General features: G+C 41.5%; 1 protein-coding gene across 2 annotated transcripts; it reads right to left on the reverse strand.

Moving 5' to 3' along the window:
- Nucleotides 1-13,733: 13,733 nt before the first annotated feature.
- Nucleotides 13,734-15,047, reverse strand: LOC123169143 (uncharacterized). Of its 2 annotated transcripts, none has more exons than XM_044586995.1 (3): nucleotides 14,704-15,047; nucleotides 14,503-14,621; nucleotides 13,734-14,252 (listed from the first exon to the last, which is right to left on the reverse strand). In XM_044586995.1, the coding sequence occupies exons 1-3, from the start codon at nucleotides 15,014-15,016 to the stop codon at nucleotides 14,241-14,243; spliced, it is 444 nt and encodes a 147-aa protein (XP_044442930.1). In that variant the 5' UTR covers nucleotides 15,017-15,047; the 3' UTR covers nucleotides 13,734-14,240. The 2 variants fall into 2 exon arrangements, with proteins under 2 accessions (XP_044442930.1, XP_044442929.1); XM_044586994.1 differs by having other exon boundaries at nucleotides 13,734-14,258.
- Nucleotides 15,048-16,520: the final 1,473 nt, after the last annotated feature.

The following is a 16,520-nucleotide window of genomic DNA, read 5'->3' on the forward strand; positions in this document are numbered from 1 at the left end:
CAAGCATGCTGAGTTCCATGTATGTGCAAATACTATCATGTGATTCAGCTTGGTTACGTTTGAACGGTCATCTAAGGTAATCTCCATTGCAAGGCACTTATCTGAAATAAAATAAAGATTGGAAAATAAAAAACTATCCAACCGTGGTCTCCACAACTCTAGGCGCTAATCATGGTCAGTAGTATGGAATTAAAACATGGGCCATCAATGCCTTCCATAACTCGTGCGGAAGGAAAAAAAGAAGGCAAGCGCCCGCTGCACTAATTGGCATCGACAAGACCAGACGCTAAGATTTAGCCTGGAATTAATCAATGAACTGCCAATCTGGTAGGAAACAAATCCTAGCGCCCTCCCCTAACGCCCCCAACTTAATTTGTTTAAGCTGAGTTACATGAATATGCAAACAACGAGTGGGGTCGCAGCAAGAGATCATGGGAGGAAGATCGTGGCACGAAAAATAGCAGCGGCTGAGATCGTGGGGAGTTCCTAGAGGATTCATGTTTGGCTCCGTCGTTCGGTCTTGCTGGATTCCTGGGTTGCTCCGTCCTTCTGTCTTGCTAGTTTGGGCGGCGCAGAAGGACGAACTATGATCTACGAGGTTTCAAAGGATCCCTATTTATAGGGATCGTAACAACCCGGGCATATATCTACGTATAGATTTCTTTGGTTGGAGGAAATCAAGGGAGGGGCGTGGAGAGTTTAGCAAAGGTAAGTTATGGTTTAAAAGAAACCAAGGTAAGTTGCGTAATAACACGTAGGTCTCCTAAGAATCACGATCATCAAAAAGATATGGTTCCCGTTTCTTTGAAAATCAGCCAAAAGAACTGGACCGCTTTTATTATTGCTTATAAGTAGTTCACTGGACCTCTTTTAGGATGAAAACTCGTTCTAAAGTCAACTAAGATTGAGTGTTCACACGTGAAGTATTTTACTCTCTTGTGAAGCTATTTTATTGCCCATCCGATCTTGCATGCTCATGCTCATACCTTTTTTCCTCGTATATGTGAGACCAAATTTTGTTAATAATACTGAATCATGTCTGGTGCTGCTCAAGATGGCACGACACCATGGTTTTCACTTCGGTGAGATTTCGATAAAATAACTGAACTTCATTCATTTCAGCACTCACTGCAATATTTGCCTTTCAGCCTCACTGAATTTCGGCCAAAATATTTCAGCACTCGCTGAAATTTTTCTGAAACTTCTAACTAGCGATGTTAAAAAAATTCTGAAACTTCTAACTAGCGATGCCAAAATATTTCAGCACTCGCTGAAATTTTTCTGAAACTTCTAACTAGCGATGTTAAAAGAATTCTGAAACTTCTAACTAGCGATGTTACAGAAATTCTGAAACTTCTAACTAGCGATGTAATTGTTCTGAATCTTGTCCAGACTCCGACGACACTTAAATATAAATTTAAGAATTCAGTTAAACTTCCTAAGCTTCAAAAGTTATGGTTATAAAAAGCAAATATATGTTTCCGCGTCTCCCATGCAGACCAAATTTATTTCAAGAATAGTATTTGGAACCAGTACTGTGAAATATTACAACTTGATTAATCCGCACTCGACTATGAACATGGCTAGGAAACCTTCTTTGGGACTAAAACCAAACCACACCCTACTCTACCACCTCATAACCAAGTGTACACTCTAGATCTAAGAATCAACCACTGCTGGACTAACTGCTTGCATCTTCATGATCTTCAATCGCAGCTGCATCCAATAGGCTAGCATTGTACGTCTTCAGCCTTTTCATGGACGTCAATTTGTTGTAGGGCGAATTAAGAAGGACAACATGCAGCTCTCTTCTATAATTGTCAATGTATGCCTTCATGGGAGGATATGTTAGTATCGTTCCATATGTTTACAAAATTGACAGAATTTGAGGTGTTACTCTACGTACTTGGTCATAACGCAGCGTAAGATCTTCTCCGTAAAGAATTCGATGTTCTTCAGCATGTAGAGTGCACAAGAAGAACTACAACAATTAATTCTGTTAGCACCATTTCACGTATTAACAATGAAAAACATATTTATAAGGTAATACTGTTGACTGACTTGTCATCTTGTCTTGGCACAGGAACATGCTTTACTGTCCATTGGGTCACGTTAATGTCTTGCCATGCATGGCTTTGTGGTCCATTGATTCGCAGCGATGCTCTCAGATGTGCTTCCACCCCACGTATCTGCCAAAGTCCATGGTATGAGAAGTTGCTCACGGTTCAAGGTTAGGTATGATGCTAAATGCTGTGTTATATTGAAAGACATTTAAAATCTCACCGCGTGAACCACTTGTGTGCTTACTACGTAGCTGAAAAGTGAATCAAGAATCTGAATCTCCCTCCTTCTGGGGTTTACAACCACAACGAACCAGTGGGTGTTCGCCATGTTCATAGGTAGAAAAACCTGGACAACAAAGATGATTAGATCAACATGCATAATAATTAGAAAAATAAATGTGTTTATGTCATGGTTAGATGGTACCAGATCATGTCTGAGGTAGTTGTCTCCTTTTAGTGTTCCATGACTGCCCGCCAAAGCGGCCTCGTGGCAGTTTTGGATCAGCGTCCTTAACCTTGATGCATACGAGATGGTATAGTCCAATTGGTGCACCCTCCACTTCTCGTAGTACCACGTCTGCATTACAACAAAAACAGCTTAGAAATTTTTCCATAAAATTAAATGTATGGTATGTTAATAATGATTGTATTACTTGCAGCAGTGCTAGGTTGCCCTCCAGATTTGCTCCACCATTTACTAGTCCTTCCTTCCCATATCGTTGCACGTAGAACTTTCCAGCACGAAAATTAGCGCAAGTTTCATTACAAAGAGAGGCATTCACGACTAAAAACTGAAGGCATGCACGATCTCCCTTAAGTTTTGCTAAAGCACATCTAGATGTGCTCTAAGTATTGATTATCTAAGTCCTATGTCATTGATTTTATGCTAAGATTCGTGCAAGCCTTTTTTTGTCCTTTTTTCTTTTCTTTCTAGACACACCCATATCCCTTCAGTATAATGGGATTGCATGCAGACTTGGGAAGGAGGGAGTATACAGAATACAAAGATCTCGATCGTTACCGGAGGATTCTCTCGATGGCGACCGACTCCATTGCTGTTCGCTTTCATCTTTTGCTTCGCCGGCTTGTCCGACGTCACCGACCTAGGAGCTACTTTGGGCGGCGTGCGGTGGTAATTCGGTGTAGTCATGGAAGGCTAGGTGTGGGGTGGAAGTATACGATCTATGCCGTGAAAAGCTTCGTATTTATAGGGGATTCTCTAACAACCGATCACAAGGAAATATTGGGAATTTGGGATCTCACGAAGAGGTAGTTTTAGATCACATAATGTTTATTTATAGGGGATTCTCTAACAACCCACCACAAGGAAATATTGGGAATTTGGGATCTCACGAAGAGGTAGTTTTAGATCACGTAATTTTTTTTAGCTAGTTTTTTTATTTTGCAAATTTTTTAGCAAGTTTAGATCAGTAATCTCAACCGTGAAGCGTTTGGGCTTCTTGTGCTTTCTTATACGGGCCTATTATAATGGGATGAGCCCATTTGAAATGTGAACATGAGAAAGGAAGCGAGGACTCCAACGGCTGCGACGAGCCCCGTCCCAATTATTTGTGAAGTATTTTACTCTCTTGTGAAGCTATTTTATTACCATCCGATCTTGCATGCTCAAAATCATACCTTTTTTCCTCGTATCTGTGAGACCAAATTTTGTTAATAACACTGAATCATTTCTGGAGCTGCTCAAGATGGCACGACACTATGGTTTTCACTTCGGTGAGATTTCGATGAAATAACTGAACTTCATTCATTTCAGCACTCACTGCAATATTTGCCTTTCAGCCAAAATATTTCAGCACTCGCTGAAAATTTTCTGAAACTTCTAACTAGCGATGTTAAAAAAAATCTGAAACTTCTAACTAGCGATGTAATTGTTCTGAATCTTGTCTAGACTCCGACGACACTTAAATATAAATTTAAGAATTCAGTTAACCTTCCTAAGCTTCAAAAGTTCTGGTTGTAAAAAGCAAATATATGTTTCATCGTCTCCCATGCAGACCAAATTTATTTCAAGAATAGTATTTGGAACCAGTACTGTGAAATATTACAACTTGATTAATCCGCACTGGACTATGAACATGGCTAGGAAACCTTCTTCGGGACTAAAACCAAACCACACCCTACTCTACCGCTTCATAACCAAGTGTACACTCCAGATCTAAGAATCAACCACTGCTGGACTAACTGCTTGCATCTTCATGATCTTCAATCGTAGCTGCATCCGATAGGCTAGCATTGTACGTCTTCAACCTTTTCATGGACTTCAATTTGTTGTAGGGCAAATTAAGAAGGACAACAGGCAGCTCTCTTGTATAATTGTCAATGTATGCCTGCATGGGAGGATATGTTAGTATCGTTCCATATGTTTACAAAATTGACAGAATTTTAGGTGTTACTCTACGTACTTGGTCATAACGCAGTGTAAGATCTTCACCCGTAAAGAATTCGATGTTCTTCAGCATGTAGAATGCACAAGAAGAACTACAACAATTAATTTTGTTAGCACCATTTCACATATTAACATTGAAAAACATATTTAGAAGCTAATACTATTGACTGACTTGTCATCTTGTCTTGGCATAGGAACATGCTTTACTGTCCATTGGGTCACGTTAATGTCTTGCCATGCATGGCTTTGTGGTCCATTGATTCGCAGCGATGCTCTCAGATGTGCTTCCACCCCATGTATCTGCCAAAGTCCATGGTATGAGAAGTTGCTCACGGTTCAAGGTTAGGTATGATGCTAAATGTTGTGTTATATTGAAAGACGTTTAAATCACACCACGTGAACCACTTGTGTTACTATGTAGCTGAAAAGCGAATCAAGAATCTGAATCTCCCTCCTTCTGGGGTTTACGACCACAAGGAACCAGTGGGTGTTCGCGATGTTCGTAGGTAGAAAAACCTGGACAGCAAAGATGATTACATCAACATGCATAATGATTACAAAAATAAATGTGTTTATGTCATGGTTAGATGGTATCAGATCATGTCTGAAGTAGTTGTCTCCTTTTGTTGTTCCATGACTGCCCGCCAAAGCGGCCTCGTGGCAGTTCTCTACCTTACCATCTCTTTCGAGCATAGCGACGCCGGCCACCCTCTCAATGTAAACCAGTTGCCCGTCCCTGATGTCCTTAGGATGATCATGACGCATGATCTGAATCACAGCATCAACCAACTAAAACAAAATTCAAGTTAATTGTACTATGCAAAAGAAAATTGATAAAATAATTTGGCAAATATCTTACTTCGTCACCCAACCATTTGTCATCTAAAACTCCATCTGTCATGGTGAGGCATTGCAAATGCTTCTGTAGCAGAACAATGTCATCAATTACCACCAATTGTTTATCAAGATCTGAGGTGTTGACAATTTCGGCCACGTAATTCTGTCGAAACTTGTCAAGGTCGGTCTCCAGCCTCGAAGCACCTGTGTCTGTATCTTTAAAAATGCTTGCACGGTTTTTCCTGTTTGTATTCTTTGTGTCCTTGGAATCGTTGGTAGACTCTGATGGAGTCCTATTTTTCTTTCTCTTCTTATCACTATCGTACATAACATAATCTTCATTGCACAATAATGAAGATGCCACTCTTTTCCGGCTGCTCGTACGAGTTGGTAGCATGGAATCAACCACACTATCTTATCGCTGCTTTGCTAAAGAATCATCATAGTTGTCCTCATCAACTGGGAAGACATGGGTCTCTTCCGGCTCCCTTATTGCCTTAACCTTGGCAGACCGGTGTTTGCTTTTGGTACCTGCCTCTCCCCCACCTCAATACTGACATCTTCATCATCTTGATCTCTTCTTTCTTCAGCCTTTCGCACATTCTCATTGTGCCTCAAATTCAGAGGATCCCGTGATTCGAAATAAAGCACTTGTTAGCTTGCAATCTGCGCGAAATAAAAAACAAAACCAGTTAACTGTAAAATGTGCATCACCAGGAAAGCTTCAAGGCTTGTGGTGGCTTTGGAATGCTTTCGCGAATCCAAATTCGGAGCACCCTGTGAAGCATCCAGCTCTTTATAAAGCTGTGAAACATTCTTGAGACTCTCCTTGCAAGCTGCAGCAACAGCTCTGTCTTCTTCATCCTGAACGTGGAAGATCATATGTTAGCTACGAATCTGCATTAACTTAAAACAAAATCAGTTAGATGTGAAATGTGTATCACCATGAAAGCTTCAAGGCTTGTGGTGGTTTTTGAATGCTTTCGCGATTGCAAACTAGGAGCAGGCTGCAAATCTTTAGCTACGTTCTTCATGGGGGCATCCATGTTATCTTTCTGTATTCCCTTAGCAGAAATGCCTTTGGCAATGACCTCCGTGTCTTTTATTGTTTTTGCTGGTGAGTAGTATTCTCTCCTGGGACCTCCATTGGGTCCGCAGGTACTCCCAGGTCAGATAGCTGTATGTCCTCTACTCCTGGGCGATCAGCATCAAATATTCCATAGCGGTGGTTCTTTAAAAAAATGTGTTAGTGTGGAGAGTATTGATAGTAAAAATATTTATAGAAACTCATAATGGTATACTTACATTGAATTCTGTGATGAGGTCGCCTGTGCGTCTACCGTTCGCAAGTGTACGCCTAAGGCACTCGTCCATTTTTTTTCAAGGGTGCTCATCCTATCAAATTGTTGTGCACTGGCTTCCCGCACAATGGAGGCAACTTCTTTCAAATCAGCCAATACACGGCCCATGAGTGCCTTATCCTGCAAATTACAAGCAGTTAGAAGCATATGACTTCGATTGTACTTGCAAAGTTACAATATATATTTGTGCCTGATGTTCATCATTTATCTGACCGTCAGTCTTCGGTTTGACCGGCGTCCCAACTGGTGGGGGATTGAAAGGCCGCAACAGGTCATCGACATATTGTATGTTAGTGTCGTTAGTATCATTCAAAACATATGGTAGATAATCCAGGCACACAGTACTAACACTTCACCTCTCCAACCCCTATATATTTTTTGTTGATTATGTTGTCAACCTTCTGTGCCTTCTCGTCACTCCAGTTTTGGATCAGCGGCCTTAACCTTGATGCATACGAGATGGTAGAGTCCAATTGGTGCACCCTCCACTTCTCGTAGTACCACGTCTGCATTACAACAAAAACAGCTTAGAAAATTTTCCATAAAATTAAATGTATTGTATGTTAATAATGATTGTATTACTTGCAGCAGTGGTAGGTTGCCCTCCAGATTTGCTCCACCATTTACAAATTTCCTGACGCTAGTCATAAGATGGTCAAGTGTAAGCTGTCCAAAATTGGTGCTCTTTATTGTCTCAACGTTTCTAACAATCCCAAGGTATTTGTTGTCCACATACTGCTGTGTTGTCGGGCATACATATTTGCCTATGGTGTACAAGACAAATGGCCTAACAAAATTAGGTGTGCTGTCGCCTTTCATCTTGGCTAGCAATCCTTTCAAAGTTACTTTTGTGTCATTGGGGTCTTTCAGTTCCTTCTACAACTCCAAAGTATCATTGTGATTTGAAGAGACGTGATTCTTCCCCATGCAAGGCAGGCCTGTTATATGCTCCACATCTTTTAGTGTGATCCTACATGGTCTCCCATTAATTATAAAGGCATCCTGCTCTGCATCATATGAATAAGCGATGGCCTGGCACAATAGACGTCTCATTCTCATGCCAGGAGTCTTGAGAAGTTCACCAAGTCCAATCACCTTGATGTACGTCACTTGCTGTGCGTTTAATTCTTTTATGAACTTCTCGTATTGCAGCAATGAAGCAACCTGAGTTCCCTGTATGTACAAATAGTGTGATTAGATTCTGTATGGTATTCATTTAAACACGCATAGAACCGACTAGATCTAATCTATGCCAATATCAAAATTGTGCTCTACAGTACTGCATTAAATTATAGAGCTTCTAGGCCATATAATGAACACCAGACATAGAAAACAAGCTATCTCTGTCGGCAAATTGACTGATAATAGTATAGATTTTTAGTAGAAAGAGCAGACTTTGGTCTATGTACACTACTAAAGTTTCAGGCGTCACGCTTACGAAAATAATTGCATACATGATCACAAGATCAATAGTTTATAGATAATCACCATATTAGGAATGTAACATGTGATCCTACTGTCCATCTTTCTCTTTAGTTTTCTCCTTTCTTTCTCGTCAACCTAAAATTTAATATAGTACATACATTTGATGTTCTCAATGCCAAATAAGTGAGGCGTGCAACTTACGTACAAAACTACTTTGTATTCTGTATACTGCGTATTTGATCAGGCATTTAGGAGTACTACGATTGTTTTGTTGATTCGGTTGCTGGTTTTAAACAAAGTTGAATTACTAGTCCTTCCTTTCCATATCGTTGCACGTAGAACTTTCCAGCACGAAAATTAGCACAAGTTTCATTACAGAGAGAGGCATTCACGACTAAAAACTAAGAGAGGAAGGTATCCACGATCTCCCTTAAGTTTTGCTAAAGCACATCTAGATGTGCTCTAAGTATTGCTTATCTAAGTCCTATGTAATTGATTTTATGCTAAGATTCGTGCAAGCCTTTCTAGACACACCCATCTCCCTTCGGTAAAATAGGGATAGTTCGTTATGGCTGTAACTAAACGAGATCAAAAAGAAGTGCGCCGTAAATAATGGGATTGCATGCAGACTTGGGAAGGAGGGTGTACACAGAATACAAGGATCTCGATCGTTACCGGAGGATTCTCTCGATGGCGACCGGCTCCATTGCGTTCGCTTTCATCTTTTGATTCGCCGGCTTCTCCGACGTGCCCTTCTCTTTCGTCGACTTCTCTGACGTGCCCTTCTCTTTCATCTCAGGATTCGCCGACGCAGGCTTTGAAGATGACGGCTCCGTCGGCTTCACCGACCTGGGAGCTACTTTGGGCGGCGTGGGGTGATAATTCGGTGTAGTCATGGAAGGCTAGGTATGGGAGGCGTGGGGTGGAAGTATACGATCTATGCCGTGAAAAGCTTCGTATTTATAGGGGATTCTCTAACAACCGATCACAAGGAAATATTGGGAATTTGGGATCTCAGGAAGAGGTAGTTTTAGATCACGTAATGTTTATTTATAGGGGATTCTCTAACAACCCACCACAAGGAAATATTGGGAATTTGGGATCTCACGAAGAGGTAGTTTCAGATCACGTAATGTTTTTTTAGCTAGTTTTTTTATTTTGAGAATGTTTTAGCAAGTTTAGATCAGTAATCTCAACCGTGAAGCGTTTGGGCTTCTTGTGCTTTCTTATACGGGCCTATGGGATGAGCCCATTTTAAATGTAAACATGACAAAGGAAGCGAGGACTCCAACAGGCGGGACGAGCCCCGTCCCAATTATTTAGGACTGGCATGCGCGAGGGCGCTTCGTCCTCACTTCCACGACTCTCCAAAAACGGTTCCTCTGCCTCTGCGTCCTCTCGATTCCCTCTTCCTTTGCGTCGCCCACTCTCCCAACAATCTGGCTTCTGGAACGGTGAGTTCTCCTTCCTATCAGTTTTGTTAGTAGTTCTCCAGTAGCAGCACATATGATGGCCTTCTTCTTGTCAATTTCTTATTCTCCTGCTTCTTTATTTTGTGCGCACAGATTCATCTGCCTGCAACATGTAGTCTGTTGCCTTATGAGAATTTTGCACACAGATTTATCTGCATGCAACATCTAGTCCGTTGTCTTGTCAATTTCTTGTTTTTCTCCTGCTTCTTTAGTTTGTACACACAGTTTCATCTGCATGGGCGATGAACAATTCATAGATACATGTTTATTCTTGATTGTTGATGCAGTTGTTTAGATAAATATTTCAAGAGCGTAAATTTTGATTGTTAATTCGCATATACTCCCTCTACAAGGAAATATAACAACTTTTGGTTCACTGCTTTAGTGATTTCTTTACAGAGGGAGTACTTGTTTAGTTTAAATTGTTCGTGCACTTGTTTACATAAACTTTCAATAGCACCAGAATTCCTATACTATCTGCCGTCATATTCATCTCGGCTTATTGTTATCATGTTATTGTCATGCTTCATGTCTTATACTGGTTTCATCAATTACAGTCCTTCGACATGGCGTTCGAGGATGATTATGCTGCTAGGGTAGATGGAAATACCGAAATCTATGTGAAGTACACGAACAAGGCTAGCTGTGTTGAGTACTGCATTGGCAGATTCAAATACTGGCTGCGGAACGACGACCAGAAGATAGTTGCACTGGATGTGGAGTACACCTGGCCTCGTGGTCCGACACAGAAGACGGTCGTGGTCCAGTTATGCGTTGGCATCTACGTCCTCGTGTACCACATAAGCGTTGCTGATGAGCACTGCGGCCTGCTTGCCGCCTTCCTGCTCGACGAGGAGTACACCTTTGTTGGGTTGGACATCAACAATGACGAGAAAAAACTCAAGGATGTTGGTCTGGTGGTACAAAACTTTGTGGATATCCAGAATAGTGGAGAGTGCCTGATCCAGTGACGATTAAGCCAAAGTATGGCTTGGCTGACTACGCTGGTTCCATCATCCACCACAGCTACAACAAGATGAAGGACGCTCTCACAGAAGATGACCACCATATATGGGCAGAAGCGCCCTTGCCCTTGAAGAACATCTATTATGCTTCCATGGACGCGTATGCCACCTACGACGTATACAGGCGGTTGGTGAACTTCCAGAAGGGGTTCGAGAGTCAACGCCAGCATCTCGCCAAACCATCTAGGCGGTCAAAGAAGTCCGGAAGGAAGAATGAATCAACCTAAAATGTTTCTTCTATTTATCTAGCTGATAGTATGTAAACTTTATTATACTGCTAGTAAGTCGTAAGTTCAAATTTCCTGCAAGTTGAATCATCCTTTATTCTAGATGTCTTGCCTAATTTGATCCACGTTCACGAGATATTATACTTAAGACGTTTATTTTGTTTCGGTTTCGCTAGCTATGATACAGAATGCGATAGCCATTTTTACCAAAAGATTATTTCAGATTTATAATGAATACTGTTCTCAACTGGGTTTGAATAGAGAAATTTTATTTTTTAATTGCATAGAGAAAGTTCACTTTTTTAATCAAAAGAAGGGTCGCCCCCTCTGATTTTCCATTAACAGAAACCACATGGTCTTTCAAGCCCCTGATACAAACTACAGCTAGAAACTAAAGTATCAACTAGCAGCACAAATCATACATGGTAGCAAGCCCAGCCAGACTTAACATGAAGGTCCAAAAAATAAAACTACGGCAGAGATGCGCAGGCGACACCGCAGTATCCTGTGACTCCACACTTGCGATGAACTGTACAATTCACTTGCTACATGCTCTAGCCTGCGCATATAGACCATCACACTACATGAATCAGCGGCATGGAAGGCGGACAGCCAAGGCCTTTGCCGTCTGCCGCGGACGGCAAAAGGCGCCAGCAAAGACAGGGTCGGTAAAGACCTTCTTTGCCGTCTGCTTTCTGACGCGGACGGCAAAGGATCCTTTGCCATCAGCGGCAGACGGCAAAGAAAGCCGACGACAATAAATTCGTTGTTAGTCCGTTAGGTGGCTAACGGCAGTCTTTGCCGTCCGTGGCTGACGGCAAAGACTGCAGGCTTGTTGCCATCTGCTGGCAGATGGCAAAGAGACCAAATAGGCATTAATTCTGTTTCTTCTTATATCAATTCATTTTCATAGAAAATCAAACACATATATATGACCAATATAGGATATCCAACACATGTTACCAATAGTAGCAAGTTTCATCCATACATATACATAGTTTCATCTATATTACACAGTTTCATCCATAGGTACCAAGTTTCACAAAGTCAAAACAAAAACTAAAGACAAGCACTCCATATCTGAAATTACAAGAAATGACCTAAAACTAAATATCTACTTTAATAAAAACTATCTTATTACTAAGATCTTCTCTGGATCTTCTTCTTTTCTTCCAACCTGCATAACAAAAACACTAAGAAAAGGAGAAAATTTCATTTCAGAAACATTATTACTAACTAAAAGTCAGTATAAGTCTTCATAATTTGTCTACGACAATTGTATCAGTCAAACATGCAACAAATTACTGGGAGGGGCGCTATAGCAAGGAAATCAGACACCATTATCGGTATTTTTCTACAAAATTTTAGTATGTGTATTTAGGAAATAAATGTTAAATATAGATATATACCAACCCTTATTATAAACAGAATCACATGCACGCGGATCAAAATAGGTTGCACTCTAACTTTAAACCCAAATACTTAAACGCGCAGCTGCGCTATCTGACGGAGCCGAGCGCACACGCAAGCTGTCTGATGCTTGCGCACCTGCTACATGACAAAACTACAAATAAAACGGCCTCCTTCCTCCTCGCGATGTACCTGACGTTGTCAGGTGGTGGATGGTCACTAAGGATTACCTGCATGCATGTGTTGATGTCATCCCACATTATTCTGTCTCAATTTTTTAAAAGCTATAACTTTTGAACCGAGTGTCAAAATGAAAATCCGTTTTCACCATTAGGTTTCTCACGACGAGATCTTCAAAACTAGATCTCATATGTATATGTTTCGATGAATTTTTTTAAAGCAACTTTGGTTCTACTTGAGGCAATTTTAGCACTAAACAGAAGCAACTTCCTTGCATCATGTGTACTAGTGAATTTACCAATCAAGTATATCGTAGACAACGTAAAAACCATGTGGGACAAATTTTCATCATATGTAGGTACCTGAGCATCATTCATAGGCAACTTTATAGTATTGTAGGCAACTTAGTTTTCAAGCTAGGCTAACAGTATCCTAAGGGGGCTACCATCACTAGCTAGTAGCTTAACATCATCCTTAGTTGCATACAACTTAGTTTCATACATAGACGACTTTGGACCTAAGTTGCTAACGCTACTTAGTTTTAAAAGCAACTTTGATGCTAGATGAGGCAACTATAATGCTAAACAGAAGCAACTCCACTCCTAAAAATAATTAATTAGCAACAATAAGCAACTAACTAATAATGCAGAACAACAACCAAACTGAGGTAGATAATATCACATCACCTTTATGAGCAACTTTCCTTCCACAGCCGGACATAACAACATGCACTTACTATATGCGGCAATGCGCTCAAAACAACAAACGAGCGCAGCGGCGCTCCCTAACCATGTCCAACTTTAAATTTCCAGCTTACTGTCCATTAGCTTTACTTGAACTTTCACCTCGCACAAATAAGTTCAATATTCCATCGTCCAACCAGGCATATGCAACATATATATAGAAAGTGAGTACGTATTTTTCAAATGAAAATAGTTGCACATCATGAAAAATTGTCTACTCAGCATTTCAGGTTACAGCAAGAAATCAATGGAAATATCACCATAAGATACAAATCTAATTTATCTAATTAATTATTTCGTGAATGTTTTGAATATTCTATGTATCCTAGAATTGGCAGTGGCGGGTTCCCATAGCATATATTAATATAAAAATCACAACTTCTTCATGTACCTATACATGTTATTACATAATATTGCTAGTCTGACATAAGATTGATACTAAGCACAAACTCTCCAAGGGAAATTGAGAAACTCCACTATGTCATGTTGATATATCAGTGGAGATGGTAAAATTAGTAGTGATGAAAAAATTGGGATCTCCCTCATGCATCACCGGTCCTTAAGATTACAGTATGGGTATCTAGGAAATAACAAAAAAACATAACATAGGAGAAGTCTAGATGGATCAGTAGAAATTATGTATGAATTAGCTACCGTGTGTCGAGACACCAACTATCAGTACGTTGTTTTTTGGGTGCAGTATTGGGTGTTCTAACAGTAAGCGTAGTAATTTGACAAACATGTAAAACACATCTAAAACCTCATAATCAGATAAATGTGTTTACTGTGAAGTAATAGGCTGCTGTCGCTGCTGTTACAGGGAAAGCTGTAGACGTACATATTAGTAAGAAAAGAATTATCTAGCTACCATTACGGAATGTCTTCAAGGGCTGTAGACGTACTTTAAATCAGAGAAACAAATACAGGCAGTTCACAACCCAAACTCTGATGGACTAAAGAACACAAAGTGGGATAGCTCTGCTCAGGATACACCTACGCACCAACTGTCAGATCAAAAACCATGCACAATTAAGCCCCATGGGTGGTGATGCATCCTAGCCGGCCGCCCTTCGGTGCAGGAAAGACATCTTCATGAACCAACCTGTCGCTGCATCGCCATTACCAAATGAAATGACAAAGCAGAGTAGAGCTTGCAGCAACTGAAAAATCTGAATTCTGAAACTCTCTAACAGCAGAGTAGAGTAGAGCTGGCTCATCTTATCAAATATTTAGTACCATTTGAATTCCCAGGTCCAAACAATGCAGAGTGATATGGTATGGTTGTTCATGGCCGCCATTGATCCAGATGCCATTTTTTGGTTTCTGAAGCTAGGGGATGAGTGACGATGTACCTTTTTTTTTGAGGCAACTGTCGTGCTCGCGGCAGCATGCATCGAGGTCGTCGTAGGGGTCCTCCCCTTGCACCCGCTCCACCCCATGCTGCAGAACTTGCCGTACCGGATCCCCACCGCTGCCACCCATCCATGGTCAGAGCATGCTCAGATCGGAAATAAATCGACCGGATCAGGGGAGGACGAGGAAAGGAGGCTCACAGTCGCAGTTGAGCATCGCGCACGACCGGCTGCACGGCGGCGGCGGCAGCTTGGCCGCGCACGCGGAGCCCCCGGCGAGCTGGAGGAGCACGACCAACACCGAAACCCTAGCAAGACATAACTGAAGGGGGCGACCACAGGGAGCAGAGGAAAACAAATCGATGCGGAGGAATAGACAGAGCTCATCGAGGAGCAGCCGTAGGTGTGCTGGACGGCGCCAGAGCTCACCGGAGCGGCCGGAATCGGCCAGCGTCTGTGGCGGCGGCGCAAGGGGATCGAGAGGACCAGACATGAGCGAGAGAGATGGGCGCATGCGTTTGTTTTGGTCTAGCCCAGCCAGCGTACGTGTGTGATTTGTGTGTTAGGCTAAGTCCTACCTGCAAAAAAAAAGATAGCCCCGGCTGGCAGACGGCAAAGAATTGGCTGGTGGCAACCAGGTTCTTTGCCGTGTGTCAGTTCTTTGCCGTCTGTTTTTTGTAAGCAGACGGAAAAGACCTTCTTTGTCGTCCGCTAGCAGACGGCAAAGAGTTGACAGACGGCAAAATCTCTGATTCCAGTAGTGTCAGCACCTCTTTGCTCCCAACATCAGCACCTCTTTGTTTACCACCTTCATCTGCAATATAGACCATCCCATGATTCACAAGCAAATTAGCTAAACAAGAATCATAAGATCACTATACCATTTATTTTGTAATCTCACATTATTCATGCATTGCCAAAGAGTCAAGAACACAACTGATGCCCTTCCCGCATCTCCTACGCAAACACTCATAGGTAGTTCTACCATCTTAACTCCATGATTTAAAATATTAATAAAACCCCCTTACCGATTCCATTTGCATTACCATCGTTCATGATTATAGCCAGGGAAACAGCAGCCAATAAAGCAACCACTTGTGAAAGACCTATTTTGAGTCCTGAATAGGACCGAATCCTAGCATTTACTCTAACTGCAACATGTCCTCCTCTCATAGTCATCATCACCCAAGACATAATGAAGACGTAACCCCATAGATGCACAACTGCTATCAAAATAGTTTTCGCACTATACCTAGTGTAAAGGACACTCTTGCGTTGTCGTGCTACCATTGTGGCTCCTCGGTCAGCATGTTCATAACCACCTCGATCTGAAGATCTTCACGGGTGGTGGTCTTGAAACCGAAAAGAACGGCTTTATGAACCTTAAGCTCTTCACTGTCAACAAAATCACTCCATCCCTTGCCGAAGATGATGCGGCCATCATCACACTTGTGGTACTTGACCGGCATGAAACTGTCCTTGCATAGCAGAATGCTAGCAAGCCCATCTCCCGGTATCTCCCCATCTCCTGGGGTCTTCGGGGCGTCGACAACTTTGACCGGTAATCTCTGTATGCACCGTCATAGGAAGAAAAATTATCAAATATGTGAAGGAGCAGTAAACAAAAGGATCTTCAGCTACATCTACATATATTACATAAGGATCTTTAGTTATGGGAAACAAAAGGATATGCAAAAACACACATCAGTGTATTCATTGGTTTCAGCTACAATAGCATATCATTAAACTTTCTCTCCATGAAAAACCAAAGAAAATTGCATACAAAATAGAAAATACTAGTACACCAAAAACATACCATCGTCTTTCCTGCTATGTTCGACTTGGTGAAGCGGTGGACAAAAATGCACCTATATAACCTTTCTTCATCGCCAAAAGGTCATGTAGGTTACGCTCCTCTTGCTTCGTAAGATTAATTCCCTTGGTTATGACAGCTAATTCTAGAGGATCTTTACGCTCTTCATTTTGATCGCATGTCCTTGGCAGGTTGCAGCAGTACA

This window comes from Triticum aestivum, chromosome 7D, assembly GCF_018294505.1.
Source record: "Triticum aestivum cultivar Chinese Spring chromosome 7D, IWGSC CS RefSeq v2.1, whole genome shotgun sequence".
Classification (NCBI taxonomy): domain Eukaryota; kingdom Viridiplantae; phylum Streptophyta; class Magnoliopsida; order Poales; family Poaceae; genus Triticum; species Triticum aestivum.

Coding starts and splice junctions, on each gene's coding strand:
- LOC123169143 (XM_044586994.1), bottom strand. CDS start 15,016: ATGCGCCCATCTCTCTCGCTCATGTCTGGTCCTCTCGATCCCCTTGCG. Junction 14,622..14,703: donor CGCGATGCTCAACTGCGACT/GTGAGCCTCCTT, acceptor GATGGGTGGCAG/CGGTGGGGATCCGGTACGGC.